Below are 15,506 nucleotides of genomic sequence, written 5' to 3' on the forward strand. Positions count from 1 at the left end.
TTCTTTCAAGGCTGAGCTTGAGTAGAGAACAACGTACAGTGGTTTGTCCACAAACACCATTATACACAATTACAAGAAACATTCCTTTTTTCCTTTGTTTTTTTAATTAAAAAAAAAAAAAGGTTGCTTAAACAAGTGGTTATCCGTTACGGTGTTGACATAGGAAAAGGCGAATTGCTGGCAGCGGAATCAAAGCAATAGCGCAAGAGACAGCTCAGTTTGTGTGAGTGGTTTGGTTCCTTGGATGGACAGGCTTGCTTTTCACTTCCTCCCAATTTTGATCCCGCCCTCTTAGTGTACCTTCCTGAGAATGGTAAGAAAAAGAACATATTGGTCTTACTGCAAGCCATCTTTGGTGTCTGTTCCCTTCTTTTTCACATCTCACGGGACTGGGTCTTCCTAACTTCTTTGGTGAGTGACTTCGCTTTCTCGTTGCTCCGTTCCAGCCCTATGCCAGGGCTAAACACTTCCTAGAGGAGGTCAGAAGACCCTAGGAGCATTCCACCCCGGGCGAGCAGAGCAAGGAACACAGCTCCCGCCGGCTGCGAGCAGCTCCAGGACTCCCGCAGCCCGCACGCCCCTGTCCAGCGCCGCGCCCGGCCGGTGCCGCGACCGCTCTCCACTCCCACTCGCTGCCGGCGCGCCCGAGTTACTCGCAGTGCGGCGGGGCTCTCGTGGGCGCTGGCCCCTGGACGGCCGTTACACAGAGCCCAAACACGCTCCGGGGTGGCGTGGAGGAGGGGGTGGCAGCCCCTGGGCACGTGGTGAGCTGGGGTCGGCGGAGCCACCAGCGCCGCCCGGATGGTGCAGCCCAGCTGCCACTCCGGGAACTGCGGGAGACCGGGGCCGAGCCTGCCCTCGGTGCGCGCTGGGGGCCGGAAGGGGGCTCTTGATTTCGATTCCTCCCCTTTTCCCTCTGGGTCTCGGAGCATTCACTCTCTCAGACCCTCCTCCTCCCAGGTACAGGCAGGGAGAGGAGGATACATCTCTCCTCCCGGCACCCGACCATGGGCAATACCTCCAGTGACTACCTGCCGGAGCACTGCGAGACTCAGCAGTGGCTCCCCTCGGGCGAAAGCCCAGCCATCAGCTCTGTGATGTTCTCTGCCGGGGTGCTGGGGAATCTCATCGCACTGGCACTGCTGGCGCGCCGCTGGCGCGGGGACACAGGACCTAGCGCCAGCCGCGGGAACTCCATCTCCTTGTTCCACGTGCTGGTGACCGAGCTGGTGTTCACCGACCTGCTCGGGACCTGCCTCATCAGCCCCGTGGTGCTGGTTTCGTATGCGCGGAACCAGACCCTGGTGGCGCTGGCGCCTGAGAGCCGCGTGTGCACCTACTTCGCCTTTGCCATGACCTTCTTCAGCCTGGCCACGATGCTCATGCTCTTCGCCATGGCCCTGGAGCGCTACCTGTCCATCGGGCACCCCTACTTCTACCAGCGCCACGTCACGCGCCGCAGCGGCCTGGCGGTGCTGCCCGCCATCTACACCATCTCCCTGGTCTTTTGCTCCTTGCCACTGCTGAACTACGGGCAGTACGTCCAGTACTGCCCCGGGACGTGGTGCTTCATTCGACACGGGGAGACCGCGTACCTGCAGCTTTATGCCACGCTGCTGCTGCTCCTCATCGTTGCCGTGCTCGCTTGCAACTTCAGTGTCATTCTCAACCTCATCCGCATGTACCGCCGGGGCAGGAGAAGCCGCTGTGGACCCTCCTTGGGCAGCGGCCGCGGCGGCCCTGGGAGCCGCAGGAGATGGGAAAGGGTGTCCATGGCAGAGGAGACAGACCACCTCATTCTCTTGGCTATCATGACCATCACCTTCGCTGTCTGTTCCCTACCTTTCACGGTAAGTCACTCACTCCATTTGCACAGCCCAGCTCGGCGCAGCTTTTCCACACTCTACCCTCTCACTCCTACCCTTTCTATTGACACACGATCTTTTGCAAGTTGTAAAATTCTGTCCTAATGTGTAAAGGTCTGTAGACTTCCCCTCTCCCGTCTCACCTTTACCCCACTTCCTTCCTCCCCTAACCCTGGCCTGTGGGCGTCTCTAGGCTAGTGTTTCTCATACAGTGAGTAGCAGTACAGGCTTCGGACAGGGAGCCACTAAGCCAGCCACACTCCCCATCCTAGAGTCAAAGGCCCCTTACAGTGTCCCTGTCCCACCTCCTCTACCTGAGGAAGGGGGCAGCCCCTTCCACCTCTGGATGGTTATCAGCTACAATCTGACTTCCTGGAGTTGTAGTTTGCCTCCTGGTACCCACCACTCACTGGTGCTGGTTCACCATACTTTACCTGCTGTTTCTCCCAGGGCAAAATGTGATACCCAATCCACAGCATTTTGAGCCACCATTGAGAATGGTCCCAGGTGATAAGGGCCCCTGTGGCAGAACTTTAGAGCATTCATTATTTGTCCTAGACGTTCAACAAACACCCAGTTCACAGGTTTCCCAATTTACATGTTGGGAGCATAACTCTTTGAAGCCATGAAAACTCCTAATACATCTGTAATGATAATTAGAGGAATAGATGATTGCTTAGAGGAACAAGTTGCTAAGCTTTTGAGATACCTCTAGAGGAAGCATTTGTACTCTCTTACAAAATACCTTCTTGATGTCACTGTCAGAAATATATACAGGTATTCTCCAGCTTACAATTGTGCACTTTATGAGCACGAAGCCACACTAGGAATGGCTGGTCCATCTCAGGGATGGGACAGTTAGGCATGCCCAGCTCTTGCCGTGACCCAGCAGGCCAGAGCCTGCCGGGATAACTGAAGAACAAGAGCCTAGTTACCAGGATGGGTGCTGTTCTGGTTTGGGGCAACCTCAGCTGCTAGTTACGGTGCTATGAGTTTGAGCCTCCTAAGGTGTACAGAGTGTGGGATGTATCTGAGCATGGGCTCGTCTCTTACAGAGAAATGGGAACTGGGAGTTCTGGAAGCTCCACTTCCTAATCTTCAGAAGAACAAGAAGTAAGCAGTTTGGCAGTGACGCCCACTTGCCACAATCTTGGAGAAAAGAAAGAGATGGACAGTGCCTGCCATTAGCAGGTCTGACCTATGGGAGCTGAGGAAGTAACTTTATCCTACTTCCCATCACCATCGCTGTTTTTGATTATTTTCATATGCTCATCATCAGGGGTGGGAAAGGACACAGGGTCCTACAAGCCGGGATATGACCCTCCCTCCCAAATTAACTCCTCCCTACACCCTATTTTCAGCTATGTTCGCTTCTTCCTGGTCCCCACTGTCCTCACACTTCTGCCCCATCCTCTGTCAGGGCAGAAGTTGGTCTGAGTTAGGAAGTTACACTCTGCGAGAAATGAGATGGAGTATGTAAAAGGTACCCTGTTATAAAGTGAAGAAGGACCATGGGAGGCTGCCTCTCCCACTCCACCCAGAGCCGGGGAGTTTGTGCAACAGAAATGCTACGATGTAGAAGCCAATGTGGCTTCTATGCATTTGTTTTGTTTAACTGGAGAATAGACCCTTTCAATTTTGTTAGGAGCTAAATCAACTTTTTGGGGTCAGGACTAGGATACAGAACAAGTATCTATGAAAGAAAGCATTTCAAGTTCCACTAAACAAGTTAGAATTCAACTTGGGAGTCATAAACCATTTCTGAATTGGGGAGTGCCTGTCTTGGACTGGTGGGCATTAGGCTATCAGTTCTCGGAGTTTTATCTATCATCTGTGAGTGTGTATACAAAAATATCCCTCACCTCCAGCTGAAATAGCCTGGGAATGGGCTCAGAGGTGATCATACACTTGTGAAAGGAATTGTTATTCCTTTTCTGAAGCCCTTTAGAGGAGAGTAGGGGGAGAAAGCCCTCCCTTTGAGCGTGACTGACGTACTGCATAAATTGTATTTTTTTTTTAAATAAAAGCAGTGATTTTCAATAGATTCTTTTGTTTTCAAATAAATTTGCCTTGTACCATGAGGAGTCCATCATTGCCACATGTTTATTTTCAAATATATGTATATTTCATATATTTGAATATACCGTGTTTCCCTGAAAATAAGACCTAGTCGGACAATCAGCTCTAACGCGTCTTTTGGAGCAAAAATTAGTATAAAACCCAGTATTATATTATATTATATTATATTATATTATATTATATTATATTATATTATATTATAGACCCGGTCTTATGTTATAGTAAAATAAGACCAGGTCTTATATTAATTTTTGCTCCAAAAGATGCATTAGAACTGATTGTCTGGCTAGGTCTTATTTTTTGGGGAAACACAGTATATAGTTTTCCCCTTCATTTAATATTAAGCCAGGGCAGCTCCATAGTTGCTACATCGGAGGGGCTTAGAGGTGGAAGTCTGGTTAGAAGGAGTCTGTGTGTGTGTGTGTGTGTGTGTGTGTGTGTGTGTGTGTGTGTGGTGGGGGAGGGGCGTGGGTAGGAGGTTTGCTTTGCTTTGAAGCTATGTTTTTTTATTTAGATTGTCTGTTTATGGCATAGAGGAGCTAGATGAAGATTATTTTGTCAATAGATTTGTGGGACTTGTTAATGATTTTCATTTACGTGGCACTTTAAACCTTATGAAATGCTGCAGTATTCCAATTTAAGTTATTTCTTGGAGGGCTTATCTGATAATTCAAAACTCATGGCTACTGTTTGGTGCATACATTCTGCTATTTCAAAACGCTTGTCATGTGCCCCTGGGGAGAGGGCACTGCTCTCCCGTGTCCTTTTAGTTTATTGACCCACACTAAAACTCAGGTCAGAAATGGCCTACAGGAGTCTCTCACCTGAGGCAGGAATCATTTACACATGTCCTAACTAGGGACATCGTCAGACAAGGCAAAGACTGTGGTTGCCTTCAGAAATTCTCCTGTTCCTCTAACAGAGCACATGCAGTCCAACAGAAACACAGCGTGAGCCACAAATGCAAGCCACATATGGACTTTAAAATTTTCTAGTAGCCATACAACAAAAAATAAAAAGAAACAGATGAAATTAATTTTAATCAGTATATTTTATTTAACTCAACTTATCTAAAATATTATTAATTTAAAATATAACCAATGTAAAAATTAATGAACTATTCTAACTAATTTTCTTCCTTGTGTCCCAGAAAATATTGGCAATTTACTCTATCTCTGCCTGTTCCTGATATAGCTGCTTTCTATGTCCCTTAGAAGTGACCCAGCAAGGAAGAGGGTTCACAGCTGTGTACCCAGTGGGACACCAACTTATTCCAGCACTTCAGGAGTGGGAGTAGGAAGGGAGTGGGGATTTAGGAAAGCTGGAACTAGTAATGTCATTGTCTCAGTGTGGGCAGGTTAGAATTACTGCTTCCTCCAAGAATCCCAGTGTAGGACTTCCAAAGTTTGGGACGTGATGTGGGCAGGTTAAAATTACTGCTTCCTCCAAGAATCCCAGTGTAGGACTTCCAAAGTTTGGGAAGTGAAACTATCAAAATGTAAGATACCTAGTGCCCTGTAGTGAAGTCAAGTTCAACCTCAAATATCATTATTGTTAACATTAAAATGACTAACTTTTTAAAGTGCCAATGTTTATATACACTAATCTATTATCTTCACAACAATCTGTAAAACAGATAGTATTATTACACCCATTTTACAGATGAGGCAAACAACTTACCCTGGGTGCCACATCCGGTGAGTGTTGGAGCCAGGATTCAAAGCCAGGCAGTTTAAACAGAGACTATGCTCTTAACAACAATACCACTGGAGAGTAAGTACTCATTTCTCATATGAGAAAATTAATCCAAGATTTCATAAGAGAATTCTGAAGATGTTATAAATATCTGGACCACTTGGCCTCTTAATTCCAGCTTGTTAGCTTTAAAAATAAAGTGGCAAAGACCTTTTTCTCCATATCAGATCACGGGGTCTAAGCTGGGGCCAAGTTTGCGATTCCTTTTTTCTTCTCCACAGACTTGTGAATTAAAAGGCTGAGACTGAGATTTAAGGAGATTGGCTAATGTAAATGCTGCTCTAAATTAAGAAATAATCAAATTACCCCTCATGTAAAATCTTCCATTGGTACCATAAACCATTTCTTCAGTGATTTTTTTCAAAAAGGCATGTGTTGTTTAGGAAATGTCGTTATTTTGGCAGTCCAATATGAAGTCATGCATGGGACCAACAACATATTCCAAACTGTTTATGCTCTAAAGGGATAGTGTGTAAATTAGTAAATTCCTCCTTATGTTAATCAGCTGTTGTCATCATTTCACAGAGATAAATAGAAACTTACTTTCTTCCTGAAATGGAACAGAACACAGGAAATATATCAGACCTCCATTCTTGCTTCAGATACTGTTTGTGTCTTCATTTCTACCCCACGTCAAGCTACTTTCTCACTACTTTACTAATAATTGTGGATAGCTTCTGGTCATTTTAAACTGTTTTCCACATGCCATTAGGATAAAGTGCTTATGTATTTTATTCAGTTCTAAAATTTCAAGAGTGAACTTTGACTCATTCTAAAAATATCTTCATCTTTAGAAATTCTTTAGGGCTATAATTTCTAGGTAAATCTGATTAGTGGAAATCTGATCTTTGCAATACAGAACAAACTCAAGTAAACATACTGGAGTTTCCTGTTCATTTCTAGTACTCTTTATGACATGAATGGGGATTATAAAACAGATATGAAATTGGTCAATTACATATGTGTACATGGAAAAATGTCACAACTCTAGCAGGAATGAAAAAGATATCCAGAAATCTCTATGTATAATCACAATGAACTTCACTTGGCGATATTTTAAGTTAATATTCATGTACTATTGGAAGGGCCTTATCATTCATGCATCATTAGTGATGTATTGGGGATTGTTGAAATAATTTTAACACACATTACTTTTCAAGAGAAAATTTCCTTATATGACTGTTGTCACTTGATACCTTTTTTTGGCCATTGGATATTATGAAATGGTGCTTGTGACTAATGACACAATTACACCGAGTGTTTAAAATGTAGACGGCAAGAACCGTAGTCCTTTTCTCAAAAGAGAAGTTGTGCATTATGTCTCTACCCTTAGTGGAGCTGGTCCTCACAGCTGTTTCAGATAATCAAAAACAGCTTTCAGGGATGGTGTATTTCTCTGGGGCATGTCAAGAGCCTATCACAGTATCAAGTTAACAAAAAGAAAAAGAATAGAAATAGTGAGTGACTGTCTCTGGAGACATAGTGTTTCAGGAAGGCAATCACTCAACAAGTCTCTTTCCACCGACAGGCTTATGATGCAGTTAACTTGCAACTTGGCCTGCTTTGTTTCCATGGCTTCTCCTGTCTTCTATTTTGAAGTTTCTGACTCCTACTCCTCATCCTTAGCTTGAGCTCACCTCCATTGTGCCTCAATTTGTATCAGCAAGATGTACCAAACTTCATTTTTCTCAGAATATTTTGCTGCCTAAAATCGCCCCCCTCTAACAAACAACTAGACTTAAGACTTCTGTAGTTGGGACATACGTGTGATGGAACGGACCAAGGATAGGGAAAGTGCATTTGGGGCAGGCTAACGCTTCTTCTAGACCAGGGTCGCTAACCTGCACTCCTCGGACAGCACTGGATCACTTCAAAATCATTTGCAAAACCTTGTGCTTATCTGATTTCTGGGTAGATGGTTCATACTAGTGTCCAACATTTTCTTGAAACCACTACCCTAGAATATACAGGCCGAGGGTGCTAAAGCTTAACACTAACTCTCTAAACCTTAGCATTAACTCTCTTTTGTGTCCTGCTCTGGGATCACCTGGACCACAAGGCAGGGGACACTCTTTAGTACTGGAGCCACATCCACGCCCCCATCTTTCCTTCTGAAGGGAAATGGGCTCCGTTCCCTCTACCACAAAGCACCTGTGATCTGGGGGAAGGAGTTTCTTTTCTTTAAGGAGGGACAGCTCACAGTGGCCCATACGGGGATCGAACCGGCAATCTTGGTGCTACCAGCTGAGCTAACCGGCCACCCCGGAAGGGGTTTCTTTAAAACATGAAACACCTAGAAAATAATCTGTCATGAAATTATTTTTTTAAAGAATGGATTTTGCAAAGGCTATAGTTAGGACACCTTAATGAGTTTCACAAGAAAGCTAAACATATAGCAATCTCTGCCTGCAACTTAGCTGTGCAAAACGGAGGGAAGAAAAGCCCCAAAGAAAGCCAAACAGCTACTTAGATATAGCCATGGTTCTTAAATCTATAAACAGGAACAGTGATACCCCAAAATCTTTATGACACCTTTGAAAAGAAGTCTCCTAAAACCCATAATTCAGTCAGTCCGTGGTGAATTTACATGAGACTTTACATCACAGGCTTTTTATATAGCTGGCAACAGAGTAGTGGCTAAAAGGAAAGTTTGGGTCACAATTGAGATGGTGGCTAATCTTCTAAGCCTTGGTTTCCTCCTTAGTAAAATGGGAATAACAATATTTTGCAGGTGCATGTAAGGATCAAACAGAGTAAGACTTAGAAATTGCTTAGCACCATGCCTGGCACACACAGGTATCTAGTAAATATTACCTGCTATCTCTGTAGGATTCAATTTCCAAGGGAAAATCAGATTGAGGGTTAATGATCAGGAATTCTGGAAGCTCAAAGTCACTTGTTTGAATGGCCAGGCCTAAGTGGGTGTTTTGTTTTTAGTTCAGGTGTTGGGTAGGGTTCTAAAGTAGTGGTTCTCAGCCTTGGATGTACATTAGAATCCCATGTGTTGGGTGGGTGGGCGGGGGGTGCATTTTAAAAGCCACAATACAGTCAGATTTAATTAATCAGAGTCTCTGAGGGAGGGAGCAAACCATTAGTATATTTGTAACACTCCTTGGGTGATTTCAATAAACAGCCAGATAAAGTTCTCGTTTGCCTTAAGATTCTGAACCCACTACGTGGTTGTATTTATGGTAGGTAAATAGCTCAAAGAAACAATACCCGGTCAGTGCCAAGATGAAGTTTTCCATGGGAGGCTCCAAAGATTCTATAAAAAACACTAATTTTCATCTGTGCCGCTTTGTAGGTATCACAAGCTTTATATTCTTAGTAAAACCCAGTAGAGAGAGCCTGTCCTAAGGAATTAAAATTCCCTTAACTCATTTAGATTAGTGCTTAGTACTTTTTTTATAGCAAATTTATTAGTAGTATGTGCAAAAACATATGTAAATCGACCAGCCTCTGAAGCAGAATATCACTGAAACACTCTTAATTAATTGACTTTTAGTCAATGTGTCAGCCTTTAATTAAAATCCAGGATCAGCTGCAGGGAAAGGGGAATGTGGAATAATTGTTTAATGGGTAGAGTTTCAGTTTGAGAAGATGTGAAGAGTTCTGGAAATGGATGATGGTGATGGTTGCTGTCCTGTGTTCTTTTATGTGTTGGTCAGTCAGGTGTGGCCACAAGAGGAAACAAGAGAGGCTCAGGAAAACAAAGTGTATCATACTCACAGGTCCTAGAAACAGGAAGGACTTCACAACACGCTAGGTCACATGGGAAAGTACTAGTGCATGTCAGGAGGCAGAAGGAACAGGAGCTGGAGAGAGCCTGAGTCATGGCCTTTACTGGAGTTTCCAGGCACAGGCAAGGCAGGGGAGGGTGAACAGCTTAGGGCTGGCTATTGGGTATCATTTCAGTAGGCTCTAAGCTGTGGGAGCGGTCCCTAGATGCCTGGTACTGGGACCTGGGATGATTAAGGCAGAGGAATAAATATTGCCTCCTGGGGTAGAGGGGCTCTGGATTGGTTAGTTTGCATATCAAAGGATTGCTCCCTGGTGAGCCCTTGGCTACCTCTAAGAATTGGCTAACCCTGAAGGGGCAGTCTCTTCCCAGCCAGAAAGGTGTTTATGATGTCAAAATATCATACTATATAGGAAATTTGAAAATTATAAACAACACAGCTGCAAAACAATGGGAATGGACTTAATGACATTGAATTGTACACTTGAAAAAGGTTAAAATGGTGAATTTTGTGTTATATATGTTTTACAATAAAAGAAAAAAACTAGGGTCCACAAGATTAAAAATGGTGAACTCTAGGCAAAAGACAAGAACCGAAGAAAAAAAAGTGGGGAGGTAGGAGAAGACAAAACTTACATCAAGAATTTCAAGGGTTGCTGAAATATATGTCTCTTCCAATTATAAAAGAAGAAATTGTCTTTACAAAATATTGTAGATTGCAAATTTTAAGCATGTCTGAAAATTACCCAGCATATTGGGTGAAATGGAAAGGAAACAAATAGTACAGAATTGCTTCATTCTCTAAACCATTTTCACTTCTCATTGTTCTTTCACACTCTAAAGAGATCAGGAACTGAAAACCTGACTCATCTTCATGTGTGAGGCTGTGACATTAGGAAACTGAGCCCTCTTTACAATGCCCATTTGGCTAGCCAATTCAGTGTTATCATATTCTGTGGCGAAACTAGATCATAAACTCAGCTACAGACTTTTTCTACAACGGAATTCTTGTGTGTGTGTGTGTGTGTGTGTGTGTGTGTGTGTGTGTGTGTGTGTGTGTTGTGATGAATATATTTTAATCTATCAGATTTATATATACTGTTATCCTGAATTTCTAAACTTGAAAATCACTTCTTAAATGTACCATATAAGTCCTGCATATTTCTCATCCAGAGCAGTTTAGCTGCCAAGGAAATTATTGCTCTATTGCATATCTTCACCTTACTTTCCTCTTCTCCCTATAATCATGGAAATCCACCATCAATTCTTCTTTTTCCTTACTCATCTGCCAAGTCTTTTCTCCATTCCCTATGCCAAGATTCTCTGGCATAAACACCTGTGGCTGCCAAACCTTCCTGCTATTGTCCTAACATAAGCAGCTCGAAGATGACTCCTCTTCTCCCTGCCCACAATTTGCTTTGTATATCCAGTTGCCAGATGCCTGCAGAGTAAGTACCAGGAGAGAAGAAAATAAAACATTCCTTCTTCTGGTGAAGGAGAGTGGAGGAAAGAAGGAATAGCTTTCTAACTCATGGGCTACCATTGTTAAGAAAGTCCCTGGAATCTTATAAAGAAATGGTCTTAAATGACTGGTGTGATTTACATCTGTTTTCCTCTTTTCTGTAAGCTGTGTGGAAATGTTTGATCTTTACTGAGCATGTACCACTTCATTCCTTTTAATCTGACCAAAAAGTTGTGTTGCTCCCTACACATCTAAGGAGTCAGATGAGAACTGGTATACTAGTTTGAAAACATTGGTCAGCATGTAAAGATGTGTCAGCTTTCCAGTGTTTAGGAAATTGCTCTGAAGACCTTTGCTCTAATATAGAGGAACGGGATGTAGCACATGGTGAGCACGGCCCTGGTGTCAAGGGAGTTGGAATTGGTGTCTTGACTCCATCACTAAATAGCCCTGGGAACTGGACAAGTCACCGAACTTCTGTGCACTTCAGTGACCCATTGGTAAAGTGGAGATAGTAACTAACATTGGGGGGCACTTACTAAGTGAGGACTCTTAAGTAGCTCACATGCATTACTTCCTATCATCCTCTCAACGACCCTAATAAGTAGGTATTGTTGTTATTATCATGTCTATTTTCACAATGTAGAAACTGAGGCACAGAGAGGTTGGTTTTCTTACCTATGGTCCCAAAGCTACTGTGTTTCCCCGAAAATAAGACCTAACCAGAAAATAAGCCCTAGCATGATTTTTCAGGATGACATCCCCTGAACATAAGCCCTAAATTAATATAAGCAAAAATTAATATACGACCCGGTCTTATTTTTGGGAAAACATGGTATATATGGAGTCCGGATTCAAACCTAGGCAGTCCAATGGCCAGCACCCATGCTCTGTTGTGTATCCTGTCGCACTGACTTGTGAGAATTAAATCAGATTAAGTATTCGGTAGTCTATGTAACATGTTGTTATTAACTTTCCTGAGGTTCATTTCCTCATCTGCCAAAAGGAGACAATACTGATGCTTCAGAGTTTTTTGTAAGGAATAAACATATGGAAGAAGAGTGAGATTTTGCTACCCACCTTTCATCACCACTATCACACACAAAACATGTTTTGTTTTTAAATTACATATGGTCTAATCCTGTCCATTGCTTTAATGTAAAACTAACATCAATTTTCCCTTTTGCTTCTTACAGATTTTTGCATATATGAATGAAACCTCTTCCCGAAAAGCAAAGTGGGACCTCCAAGCTCTTAGATTTTTATCAATTAATTCAATAATTGACCCTTGGGTCTTTGCCATCCTTAGGCCCTCTGTTCTGAGACTAATTCGTTCAGTCCTCTGTTGTCGGGTTTCATTAAGAACACAAGATTCAACACAAACTTCCTGTTCTGCCCGGTCAAATGCCAGTAAATAGACTGACCTTTGTGGAAAGCAGCTACAATGTGCTTATTAGCCAGCATCTGGAAGATCATTTTGAAATGGTTCCTTGGAGAAATGAGAAAAGTTGGTTTATAAACAACATGAAGCTAACCTAATAAAACAGAGTAAACACACATTTCTGCAATAGTTTTGGCTACACAGGTGCTGACAAGACACTTCATGGAAGGTGTCAGAAGGATCTATAAAACCTACCCTCAATAAGCATGTCACATGGCTTTTAGAAGAACAACCAACTGCATTTAAGATCCAGTTGCCTTTTGATTTAAGCTTTCCTGTTGAATGAGAAAGCATGTGGTTTTGTAATTTGTTTAAAACCCTAAATAGTTACTGTGTTTGTGTTTTCTATTTTAATCTTCTGTGTTACTACTGTTATGAACATACAGCGTACAGTCAGACCAGATGAAACTTCATATATATTCTCTAGGAAGTTGGTATGTAAAAACAACAAACCTGGTGTTTTGTGACTGCTTAACAAATTCTATCTTCGGACAATGAGTTTGAAAATCGTACTCACTTTGTATTACAATGTTTGTATGTGTGGGAGTACTCTACTGTCACTATTACTCATACTAAATGGTATTCTCGTTAGTATTACTTGTGGAACAGTAGGGTCAGTTAGTTAATGTACTAGTCCTCCAGAAGCTATGTGTCATAGTGTGAGGTTATTTATGTTATAATGTCCATCATGCTAATAGTAATCAAGAAAACTTTAGGAATTTTCCTCTCAACAAGAAATAACAGGCTATAAAGAAAGTTAATTCTCATCATTACTCTTCATTCTATTTCCAGGGGAGGCTGTACGAAGGTCGGACAATTAAATTCGCGAACTTCCCACCATGTACGTGCACAGTGGAAAGTTCACAAACTCAATTGTCCACCCTTTTCATATGTGGCTATATCTGAAGCCACATATTAGGATTAAAAACTGAAAAATCTGGTCAATTGTTCAGATACACTGGAACTCTTTTAATGCTGATGTGAGGCAATGACTAATATCTACTTTATAAGATTACTGTGTTGTAGCAAAATTCATCTATCTGTATTTTTTCCAGGAAACATGGTTTGACTCACTACATACATAAGAAATCATGTAACATGAGTCATACCTTAATATATTTCTAAATCTAAATGTTTGACATGCTGTAAACTCAGCATCAAAATATTTCAGTGAATTTGCACTGTTTAATCATATCTTAGTTACTGTGTAAACTCATCTGAAATGTTACAACAATAAAGTATAAAACAAAAATTTGAAAATAGAATAGTATTTGATGAATTTCTCCAAATAACATTTTATAGTTAGTGTAGATATAATATTTTTCCAATGAGATAAAAGTGGAAATTTATATTTAATTTGGCAGGTTTTTAAAGTATGGTTGCACTATAAATTAGAGTTTAAAGTATTCAATATAGTACTTGGTAAGAGGATTTTTTTCCTTACAGAACTATGTTTAAAATAGTAGAACCATCTTATTTTTTTTTCAGTATTGTTACAAGATAGCTATGATAAAAATAAATAAAGAGATGTTAGTTTTTTTCCAAAGTCTCATTGAGTTGCTTACATAAAAACATTTCCTATAGGCATCAGTGTATTTTGACACAATCTATGTCAAATCAGCTCTTATTTTAAAAAGAGTAAATAAGTGGTTTGCTTTTCTACTAATTTAGACAAACGAGACAAAATTTAACTAAAATCTGGACATGTAAATAAATCTTCCCTGTCCACCAAATATTCCAAAGTTAATAAATTGGTCTAAATAGGACTAATTAGGCTGGCTCAGGGGTAATTCCTAAACATAAAATTCTGAAGCTAATTTGAATCTGGAAGATTGATTTATTTTATCAGTTGCCTTTTTTTTTTCCCAATTGAAAATGTTAACTATAATCCTTCACCCCACTTCATCACCCCACAAAGTTCTGGAATAATGCCTGATAACTTAAAAAAGTCAAACTTGGACATAATATCACTACTGGGAACAAAATGATTCACTCTGGGGCTCCAACATGTAACTGTTTAAGCCATTTATTTAAGACCCAGTAGATTCCTAGGGCTTTGTTTCCTAGTTTCCTACTGTTCCTTGCACTGTGTTAAATGACTAAATCCTGTTATTTCATTTGCACTGATACACACACACACACACACACACACACACACACACACACACACACATAGATGGGTAGATAGAAGGAATTGAGAGTAAAAATCCCATGTAGTAGTCAGTCGTCTACTAATAATGGTAATTTAAAGATAACAGAAAAAATTACTAGGATTAGATATGTAAATATTTTCTTTCTAAAAATCCCATCTCATCAGACATACTGGTTTAAGTTTACTGAGTCATTTTCAAGTTAAATAAAAAACACAGAACTTAGCTCGGTGTATTAGTGAACTGAATTATAATGAAAGAAGACCTAGATTTCATTCTTTGCCCCCAACAGCCAGTGGAATGAAAAGGGAGAAAGAAACAATAATATTGTGTTTCCCGAAAATAAGATCTAGCTGGACAGTCACCTCTAATGCGTCTTTTGGAGTAAAAATTAATATAAGACCCATCTTATTTTACTATAATATAATACCGGGTTTTTATAATATAATATAATATAATATAATATAATATAATATAATATAATACCCAATCATATTAATTTTTGCTCCAAAAGACCCATTAGAGCTGATTGTCTGGCTAGGTCTTATTTTTGGGGAAACAGGGTAGATATTCACCACAAAATGCCAGCAGTAATTTTACGTGTCCAGAAACAGGATGGGCCAAAGCAGTTTGTTCTGAGCTGAATTATTATTGGATGGTTCACTGTGGCCCTTGGTCATCTTTCTCAAGAGAGTACTGGGAAATTCTAGTACTAAACTGTGGCCTTGAATCTCCAAAGATCTGAGAGGGACCTGAGTTTGCTTAGATTCTATAGAAAGCCTCCAAAAGACCTGAACTGAAAGTGGTTTGGACCCATGACAACCTAGAGCCAGATCAACGCTCTAGAAACAGCACCAGTGCAAACCCACCATGCTGGCAGAGGCTGCAAGCCCTGAGCAGTGGGGAAGGCAAATCCCATCCACATCATTACATTGGCAGTGTAATTCAGTTCAGCTTTTGGCACCTTTGTTTGCTCACAGCAGTGCAAATTGAAAGGGTTGTCCTAATGCTACTA

The 15,506-nt window shown here is 41.5% G+C and overlaps 1 protein-coding gene across 1 annotated transcript; it reads left to right on the top strand.

Moving 5' to 3' along the window:
- The first annotated feature begins 961 nt into the window (after positions 1–961).
- Positions 962–13,884, top strand: PTGER2 (prostaglandin E receptor 2). The gene is made up of 2 exons (XM_019725697.3): positions 962–1,850; positions 12,097–13,884. The coding sequence occupies exons 1-2, from the start codon at positions 1,008–1,010 to the stop codon at positions 12,316–12,318; spliced, it is 1,065 nt and encodes a 354-aa protein (XP_019581256.2). The 5' UTR covers positions 962–1,007; the 3' UTR covers positions 12,319–13,884.
- The last annotated feature ends 1,622 nt before the right edge of the window (positions 13,885–15,506 follow it).

Source organism: Rhinolophus sinicus, chromosome 3, assembly GCF_057876585.1.
Source record: "Rhinolophus sinicus isolate RSI-liver-muscle chromosome 3, RSI-T2T, whole genome shotgun sequence".
Lineage (NCBI taxonomy): Eukaryota > Metazoa > Chordata > Mammalia > Chiroptera > Rhinolophidae > Rhinolophus > Rhinolophus sinicus.